Source organism: Rhinolophus ferrumequinum, chromosome 23 (assembly GCF_004115265.2).
Source record: "Rhinolophus ferrumequinum isolate MPI-CBG mRhiFer1 chromosome 23, mRhiFer1_v1.p, whole genome shotgun sequence".
Lineage (NCBI taxonomy): Eukaryota > Metazoa > Chordata > Mammalia > Chiroptera > Rhinolophidae > Rhinolophus > Rhinolophus ferrumequinum.
Genome location: NC_046306.1, coordinates 5091566 through 5101536, shown reverse-complemented (window position 1 = coordinate 5101536; position 9971 = coordinate 5091566). Strand labels below are relative to the sequence as shown.

The 9971-nt window shown below is 45.8% G+C and overlaps 1 protein-coding gene across 1 annotated transcript in view; it reads left to right on the top strand.

Moving 5' to 3' along the window:
* Nucleotides 1–902: 902 nt before the first annotated feature.
* The window catches only part of CASS4 (Cas scaffold protein family member 4), a 29859-nt gene continuing 20790 nt past the window's right edge, over nucleotides 903–9971 (top strand). Inside the window, exon 1 of the mRNA XM_033094968.1 lies at nucleotides 903–1178. Within this exon, the coding sequence (XP_032950859.1) occupies nucleotides 1143–1178 (36 nt within the window). The 5' untranslated portion in view covers nucleotides 903–1142. The remainder of the gene's footprint in view (nucleotides 1179–9971) is intronic.

Here is a 9971-nt window from a genome sequence, read left to right as displayed (position 1 = left end):
CGTCACTTACTTGGTCCCAGAAGTAACTTGGTCCCATTGTAACTTCCAACAATGATAACAATTTAAAATACAGATCATCTCAGCCAGAAGTCAGCCAGCTCTTTCTATCAGTAGAACCCAGTGCCCAGACTTTTAGGAACTACATACGGATAACCAGCAGACTGGACCGTAAGTGCGGTCATCGCAGGAAGGGAGCAAGTGGTGAGACAGCTTGTTGGAGACAGACCGTGAGCCTGGCTAGGAAGGCTGGGGACTAGTTTGTCTAAATGAAATAAAACTGCGAACGTGCCTGTCAAGGAGTCTGCTCCCCTGTAGGTTCTCTGGATGCTGAGTCTGAATTTAGGGAAAGCAAAAAGACTTAACAAGTAACACTGAACACTGTATGAGCTAGGGCTGTGGTTTCAAGTAGACAGTAGGTTGGCGAGATTAAGAGATAAATATAACTGTATTGATAAGGGCTCAGCCTAGCCCCCCGTGCAGAGTCAGCCCTCAGGAAATGGTCACCATTAAGTGTTGGGAGCAAAGACCAGAAGGGGGCTACGAGGGTCAGAGCAGGGAGAAGGGTGGCCCTGAGCCGGGAAGGTCTGGTGTGCCGAGGTCCTTTAAGGCAGTCCCCTTGGCTTGTTTTCTCCTGGCTGTCGCAGGGCAAGTTTTAGGGAACAGGAAGGATGGAACACTGATGGCCATCAGGAATCTAGGCTAGTGGCCTCAGCTTGGTCTGTTTGGTGGGAGTTGTTCCAGTGTTCGAGAGACAGAGATGCTGTGCATTCCATACACTGAGCTTTGCAAAGTAGGAACTGAACCCATTAAAGCAGAAGAGTGGTTTTTTTTTTTCTTCTTTTGTGGTTTCATACAGCAAATGTGTGACAGGCCCTACTTATAAATGAAGTGAGACCATCATGCACTGAGTGTGGCCTGGATTTCTGGTCTCCCCGCCTTCACCCCTTGCGTTGTACTCTGATCCTGCTTTCCAGAAAGTCTGCCTGTTGGGACAATCTTCTTGACAATTTCCCATGCCGTCAGATAGCTCCACAGAATTCAGTTTCTGAGAAGCAGCCAGAAGCATGCAGTGACATTGCATAACCCGCCTCTGAAGCCATAGATATCAGCCGTGGAGCTCAGAGGACCTGCTTCACACCAACATGAAGGGAGCGAGCCTCAAGGACGGGGCGCCCAAGGTGAGTGCTGGGGGCTGTGTGAGTGGGCGGGGGGCCAAACAACCTGGTACAGTTAAGGACAGTCACCTGTGTTTGTTCTGAGTTCCTAATGGAATCAAAGGGTGGGTACTAGTCAGATGTAAGTTGGAGAAGGGAGGGTTGGATGGAAGTTGAAGTGTGCAAATGTATGTGCTGTAAAGCCCTTACCGGTTTGATTCAGAGGTGGATGGAAATGACTTTCTAGCAGAAACCAGCTTCGGGGAATGAGAACGCAGCCTATCTCTTTGTGTCCATTCGCCTTCTAAGAAACTTCTCAAGCGAGACCTCAGCCCACCCTGAGCTCTCCTTTCTCTAGAGGCTGGAGTCACCCAGTGGCACTCCCAAGTGTCCTGACGGATGCTGTGCTCTTCCCCAGACAGAGCCGCACCTGGGCTCCAGCCTCCCGTGCTGAGTCCACAGTGCGTATGCTCCATGCTATTCTCGCGGTCACTTTTGTGCTGATGTGTGTGAGCAGAGCTCAAGTCCGGGACGTGAATCCAAAGGAGTCACTATTTAGAAAGTTGAAATGGCTACCAAAAAAAAAAAAAAAAAACAAACTGCTCAGAGACAAGGAAAGTGAAGCTCAAGGATTATCTGCTACCCCTTCTAAAAATTTAAGTAGAACAGGAAAACAAGGAATGAGACAATGACTAAATGGGGAGCCTGCTTATGTGAATTAAATATGTGTTATTTATTATTACCGTAGTAATTATAGGTGCCATTAGTGAAATTTATAGCTCAGGAACCCGGGACACCCTCTCCTATACAGATTGTGTGCATATGTCTTAGCTAGAAGACTGCACCCAGCTATTTTCTTTGAAAATTTCTTAGCCATTAGGAAAATGGAAAACAAATCATTGTGTCAACCCCTGTGTATCCTTTACCGAGCTTCACAGATTCCTGGCACTTTGTCACGTGTCTGTGTTTATTTGTATACATTTAGTCACAGGCACACAGTTGGTTGTTGTTGATCTTGTCAAACTATTTGAAAACAAACTGCCGCTGTAATGATACTTCACCCCTAAATATGTCAACCTGGCTCCTAAAAACAAGGACATTCTCCTACACAACTCCAATATCATCATCACACCCGAGAAAAGGTACCATTGAATTAATCATGCCATTCTGATATTCAACCCACATTCCCATTTTCCAAAACTCTCCCCTCCAGCTTTGTTTGGCTGTTGTTATTTGTGTGTTTGTCTGTTGTTTTCAATCCAGGATTCATTCCAGGGTCACATGCTGCATTGTTTGTCAGGTCTCTGTCGTCCTGCATCTAGAACAATCTACTACGCTTTGTTGATTTTTTCTGAACGTTGATTTTTTTCTGAACATCCCAGATGTTTTTATGGTCCCGACTTCTTTTTATTTATGTGCCACTTACTCTGCCTAACTAATTTCCATAGCCCTTTACAATTTGTAATTAACATGAACATATGCATGTAACTTATAAGAAGAGCTGGCACGTGCCGCTATCTACCTGCCAGGCCCGATGCTCAGTACTCTTACTTGCATTTTCCATTGCACCCTCATGTCTCCATGACGTAGAGGTGTTATTCTTACCCCATTTTACAGGCAAGGAAAGTCGGATTCCTTGACTTGCCAGGGTCACCCGCTAGTGAGTAGAGAGTGTAGCGCAGGCAGACTGAACCCAGAGCCCCAGCTCTTAACCAGCTCACTATATTCTGAGCCTTAGACCAGGGGCCAGCAAACTCCTAAAGACCCAGATCGTGTTTTATGTGTTGAGGGCCGCTTACGATCTCTGTTGCACATTCTTGTTTGTTTATACAACGCTTTAAAAATAGAAAATCATTCTGAACCCTCCGATTGGGTCATCCGGATTTGGTCCATAGGCCATAGTGGACAGCCCCCGTCTTCCTTGAATGGCGTCTCAGCTCATGTAGGCTAAGTCCGCCCAGTAATGACGTACGTACCAGGGCAAGAACCCCAGTGTTCAACTCCCAGTCCAGGGGCAACCTCAGCTCACGGATTCTTGGGTATCCCTCCCTTACTGTCAGAACACACAGACAATACTATACTTTTAAAAGGCTTTACACAAATAGGAACAGTAACTGAATGATGGTTGAGGTTCTGGCCTTTTACAATGAAAAGCACATATTTCCATTCCATTCATTTTAGCACCGTCGATCTACCTCGTTATTTTTAATGCCTACGTCGTCGTCCGATTGCTTTTCAAATGGTAACGCAATGCTTTTCGGGGTCATACCGCGTAGGTGCTTCTCAGCTTAGGTGACTCTGGGCTTTACAGCACTTTCAGTCGGGACACCCAGGTCACCTTGCAGACCCTGAAGATGGCCTGTGTTCACTGGATGGTGGGCACTGACTGCCCTTCCCAGCCATGCCCTAGTGTTGTTGTTGGCCGACCAAAAGTTCCAGGTCAGTGGAGCTTTGACCTTTGTGCATGGCATATTTCGTGGAATTCGTCTGGCTTCCATTATGTTTTTCCCTAATTGTTTTATACAACAAGGAGACAACTGAAAAACAAACATCATGGTATTCGTGATAGAAAACGCTGGCCTCAAATAGTACGATTGGAACAATGGTGGAAATCATTGTGCAGAGTGGTGAGTGTAACACCTAACTCTTTCCTGGGCTCACTGGACCGTCGCTGGTTGACTCCATGTTTGGCGCCACTCAAGAAATGCTATGAAATTAGGTCTAAAAGACAAGGTGAATATGTAGTTTCATTATATGTAAGTCCTTGCTTTGGATTTTTGGTAGTTCAAAAAGTGCCTTGTTTGTGAATATGGAGTCTACATAAACGTTAGTGATTCAATCCTGTTTGTGGCAAATTGGGTTTACTTCTGAGTGTGTGTGTGTGTGTGTGTGTGTGTGTGTGTGTGTGTGTCTGCGTGCACACACCAGTAGAGGTGATCTTGAAATTAGCATCTTGGTGCATAGACATCTTGTCTCACGGGGGCAAATGCCCAGGAAGTGAAGGAGGATTACTGAGTCACGTTGTTTCTGAGTGGGGAGCAGTTTCAGGCCCCCCTTGTACCTTGAGCAGCTCTGAGATGGTCAGCAAGGCATTTTATACTCAGTCTTTGTTGAAGAAGGGTAAGTGGGATCACGTGTGGTCCCAGAGACTCACCGTGGCCCCAGGCCTTGCCTGATCCCACTCCTGCCAGCTCCCCTGCCTCCGTGCCTTTCCCTTCTCCCCCGCGGTTGCCTGCCTCGGAGTGCTCCTCTCTCACAGAGGCTGGATTGCATGGGTCCTGCACTCCAGCACCTCCCCTCCCAGAGGCCTCTCTAAATCGCCTCCCCTTCCATACACACCCCGCCACTCTCATCGTCTGTCTCGTCTTCACTTGTCAAGATCTGAAATTGTCTTGCCTTTGTCTCCCCCTCTGCAAAGTCAGCTCTGTGAAGGACAGACCGGCTTTCCTGTTCAGCCCTGCATCTCTATGCCTAGAGCAGGGCCTGCACTTAGTAGATGCTCAATAAGTGCTTTGTGTTGCTGTGTGGGGATGAATGGGAGGTTACAGGAAGTGCACATGGAAGCCTTGTGACACAGCCCTGCCTAGGGGACAGGAACGGCACTTCCTCGTTGTCTGGAAGCAGCGGTTGTCCCTGTCTTGCAGCTCTCTGACACCTACCTGGCCCCAGCCTGTCCGACATTCGGCCTAGATTCCTGAGACTTGGCCCATTCCTTCTGCCATAGTCAGACGCTGTCTTAGATCTGAGCCTTTGCAGTTGTAGTCAAGGTTACAGGGCTTGAAGTCAAGGTCCCAAGGACCTGTGGCTGCCCTCTGACCTTGTCCAGAAGCTTCCTCCCTTCACCCACCTCACAAGGCAACACAGCCCAGACATAACACCCAGCTTGAAAATACGACTCACTGTTCATTGTTCAGCCATTCACCCAACACAGTTATGGGGCTCTGGAGGTTCTGAACGTCAGTAAATGAGTAAATGGACACAGTGGTTTTGGGTGGTGATAACTGCCATAAAGAAAAGAAATCAAGGTGCTCTGGTAGAGCTGATGGACAGAAAGGGCCTGTCTGGAGGCCTGAGAGATGGGGAAAGCACTGCAGGCAGAAGGCACAGCGAGTGCAGAGGCCCTGCAGTAGGATGGAGTCAGCAGAGTAAAGTATCCATGATAAAACCGTTGTGGTGGGACCAGAGTGGACAAGGGGAGAGGGTGGTCGGAAGTGAGATCTCAAAGGTAAGCCGGGGGCCCTGTAAGAACTTAGACGTGCCTCCTAATTGGCAAGGAAGCCACTGGCCTATTTAAAGCACGAGGTGACATGGCCTGATTTATGTTTTGAAGCTGCTATGCAGTGAATGGATTGTGAGTAGGAAACAACAGAAGCAGGATATGAATTAGGAGACAGGGCAGGCGGCTTCGCTTTCCATTTCGGACGGTGCCATGCTATTCTCAGTGGACACTGAGAAGACTTGCTGGCTCCGTCTTTTGAACAAAACAAAACTTTTGGTGTTTGAGACTGTCCGGGGATGTGAGCAGAAAGAGTAGTACATGATGTTGTGAATACTTGTATTCAACTACAAGTGCTATATACCTTTCGATTTTTTATTTGAAACTTTTTTTTTTCCCACCAACCCTGCTTGCTTCCATTTTCTGTAGAGACAAACAAAACCTTTCGTTCAGTGAGCAGCTATGGAGTACGTACTCCGTTTCAGGCACTATTCTAAATGCCACAAAAAACAAAAATGTCTAGTCTTTTTTCTCAATACTTGAAACATTGTCATTATAGTTAATTAAACATCCATAACCTTATATTATCCTTTCCCCTGCTTAGTAGCTTAATAACCTTTAATCTCAACATCTATGCTCTAGATCTCACTAGAAAAACAAAAAACAAAAGCAAAGAAAGCTAAACCGAGCACCAAAACCCCAAGAGTTTAAAAGTCTGCTACAAAACTATTCAAAAGCAAGTGGCCTACACGATAATGAAATGGGGAAGTGACCGTAGAAATGTAGCATGGTAGTTTTGGAACTGTGATGACTAAGGGAGGAAATGACAAGTGCCTGGAGAGGAAATAACTTCAAAGAAGGAAGGTGGGAGCCTGGTAAAAAAGATGCCACTGAGACTGATATTCAAATGCTCCAACATGAGTTGCAAAAAGGGGAAATGACTATTTTAGGGATCGTTTCCAAGTTGTTCCTCATAAGCCTTTGTTGATTGGAATGGAAGAGGACCCCAGTGTAAGCACCCGAGAACGGAGTATCCAGCTACTGTGTCCCGCAGCACCTGGACAGCATCTCCTGGCTCTGCACTGAGGCTTTGCCGCCTCTTAAAACACCTCCAAACCACTGAAAAGTGGCTCCTGGGCGAGTCTGGGCTCCTCATCCGGCTGCTTCCTCCAGAGAGAATTTCTCCATACGTTTATAAGTTGGTGAATGTAAAGTGTTGCTCTTTTTCTTTAAACTGTTGCTTCTCCTTAGACTCAAGAGCAGCTTTTGTTAAGACCTGACCAGACAGTCCGTCATTGTGGGGGGCGGGGGAAGGGCGCTTTGGAAAAAGAGAGCAGTAGGGTCCCTCTGCCTTGGATGGTTTGCCACCTGGTTAACAAAAAGTAAAGAGTGCTTTGGGCTCAGGATTTAAATCCACCGCGAGGTTGAAAAGGCAAGAGTCGCTTGCTAGAAGCAAGTACTTCAAAGTTGTTTCTTTCCTACATGATATTCCCCAAAGTGGGGGGATCAATAAGCCCTGAGAAAGCATTAGGGCCAGTTACACACCCTCTCCCTAACCTTCCCTGTGGTGTCCCAAATAAGGCTTGCGATGGGTTTATCTGTAGCCCACTATTGACAACAAATAAACCCAGTGAGCTGGAATAAACGCACACCAACAGAATGGGAGAAAAAGAGCTTAAATAATAGGGTGGCCCCTTGCTTGCCTAACGCCCCTAAAAATGACCCCGAAAAATGGAGAATTTGGTGAACAAGCGAACCTTCACTCCTGTCTCTGTGATCCATTAAATAGCTTTAATTCTTCCTAATCAATCAGAAACATCACACCCCGCAGGGACCTTGAGCCCTGGCACATGAGATGATTTTAGGTGCAGTGTACAGATAGAGCATTTTTTTAAGGCTAGTTATGTATTTGAATGTGCATTAGGAAAAACTAAAACGAGCTCATCAAACTTGTAATTTGATAGGTAGTATTGCTTAGGGAGAGTTTTAGTTGGCTTGGTTTCATGTTTTACTTTATGTAAAAAAAAAATGTACAGATGGCTCATGGATGTGACAGGAACATGTAGCTGACACACAAAGTTGAAGAAACAGTGTTTGACAAAACTTTCTCCTAATTGGAGTTGGTATAACTGCTTATGACCAATCAAATAACACACGACACCTTCTTTTGTCTCCATGCGTTTTCTTTCCGTGCCCACCTCCCCCAAAAAGAAAGGAAATGAGAAAGGAAAAGAACCTACCTGTTATTTTCTTTCATCTTGCTATGGTTTTCATGAACTAAGAGATAAGAGTGAGAAAGGAAGCCATGCAAAATATCGGCGCTGCAGCTGGATGGGTGGGAACCCTAAAAGCCCCCTCAGTTTCAGAGGAGGAAACTGAGGACCGAGACATTCTCAGTTACTTGCCCTCCTCCCTCCATGAGTTTCTCACCAGCACGGGCTGAATCCTCAAACACTCCCCTCATGAAATATTGCTCGGAACTGCTCTTCTTTTCCAAACTAAGTGTCTTAAACAATAACTCAGGGCCTAGGCTAGCAAGGAGTGGACTTGAAGGGGGTGGGACAGAGGTGGGGGAGCCGGCTCCGGATCTGCAGGCTCTTCAGGCTACAGAGACAGTTTGGTAGAATGTGGACCATCTTGGGCCATATCCAAAAACACCGATTACTGGAAGGCCTGGGAGATCTCTACTGTTGCATTCAATCCTGAGCTTAAATCAAAGGACCTGGTTCACCTCACTCCCCCCGCCCTGCACGGGTTGTCAGACATATAGCAGGTGCTTAATAAGTAACTGTCGAATCAATGAAGCACTACAAGTGCAGTCAGCAAAATTCCCGTGAGTAGTATATTCAAACAAGCTTATCTGCTCAAGCCCCAAACCGATTGGAAAACCACAGCGTGGAGGCATCAGGGAAGAAAATGTTTCATTTCCACTGGGCAGCTTAGGAATTTTTTTCTGGCCACAGCCTCTTCCTCAAAGTGCCTTCTGCGGCTACAGAAGTCCCTGTAATGAGTGGCCTTTTCATCTGAACCATCAGGAGGAATTCAAAGCTGGAGGGATCAGAGTTCAACGTTATCACAGAGAAATCAGTTAGTGTTTGTGCTTATTCACAGAATACGCCATCACCCAGGGTCACTTTCACCGGTGTTAGGGAAACAAGGCATCCCTCTTTTATATAAGTTTTTCTTTTTCTCTCAATCACCTGTCATTTCCAAGGTCACCAGGTTTATTTCCTTCTGTGCTCCCAGTGCCTCCCAATAAATCCTCCGTGATGCTATTTGTATCCCGATGGATGGGAGGGAGCCACAGGACATGTATTATGTAACAGGCCTCGTCCCCAGCCCTCCAGGGCCGTTGTTCTCAGCCCAGATCGCCTGACAAGGACAGCTGCAGAAAGAGCTCTGTTTGGGCACAAGTGTTGTAGACCCCAAACCTCACCGCGTTCCAGTACCGAGTGGTACAGAAGGTTTCCCTTCCGCAGCAGTTTCTGTCGGTGTTTCCAAGAGTGTGGAATAATCTCCTTTAAAAATAATTTCTTTAAAGGATGAAGATGAAGGCGAATGTGAGTACCTGAGTCTCTCTCCTCTGGCATCCCTTTCCTGTACCTTTGGAATTGCGTGGGACTCTGAGTTAACAGTGTAAAGATGTCCATTAGTTGTTTCAATTTTTTTTTTACCCCTGAGTTAAGGAAGTAGGTTGTTTCCCACATAACTATCACGCCACTGGAAATAGTTGGAAGTTGTTTTATGGGCCAGGTTTTGAAACAAAAAAGAATTTATATTTTGTTTAAAAAGCTATGTTTTACTCAGTGAAGTTTTTTTTTTTAAGAGCTTAAATGTTACTTTGAATATCAAAGTAATTGGGAAAATGGAATTTCAGTTAAATGGCTTCAGATCATTTCTACACACTCTGGAGCCTCTCATGGAAAAACTTTTCAACTTTTGCAAAAGGGGATCTGAAGCAGAAGCTCGGGTATTTTGCTAGCCTATCTGGCAAATCAATATTAACCACAAAAAAGAGTTTTCTCTCAGCATCTCTCACTTAACGACTTCGCTAATTTTTTTTTAGAAACAGCTCCAAGAGAACAACTCTTCTTTATGTTGTTAAGACGATGCAAGAAATTACTTAGCTGTCACCTCCTTTAAAAAATTCTAAATATGTCTGAGAATGAAATGCAGATTAGTGTCTCAGCTGTGCAACACTGCAAACTAATTCCCTCAGTACGTCAGCCAGGACACGTTAAAGGGAAATCACTTTAACATGGTCGCAAGTCTCAGGGCAAGTTCTGATGATGGAGTACACCGCTGAACTCTCTTAAGTGACTCAGTTCTCTCTAACTTGTGGAGTTTTCCTTTTAAATGTAAATGTTACTAAGGAAAGCTACTGAAACTCACGAGGAAAAAATAAAAAGTTAAGGTAACAGCTTCCTGGAAACTATTTCCGAGGGAGATGACTACCGAGGAAGTGAGGAAGATGAAGGGACGAACAGAAGACAGGGAAATGAGGGAGGGAAAGAGAGGAAATGATCCATGAGGAGAGAAAAGGAGGAGGACACGGGCGGGTTGTCTGGTGTTCCCTTCTCAACTGCAGACCTCGTAGCGCC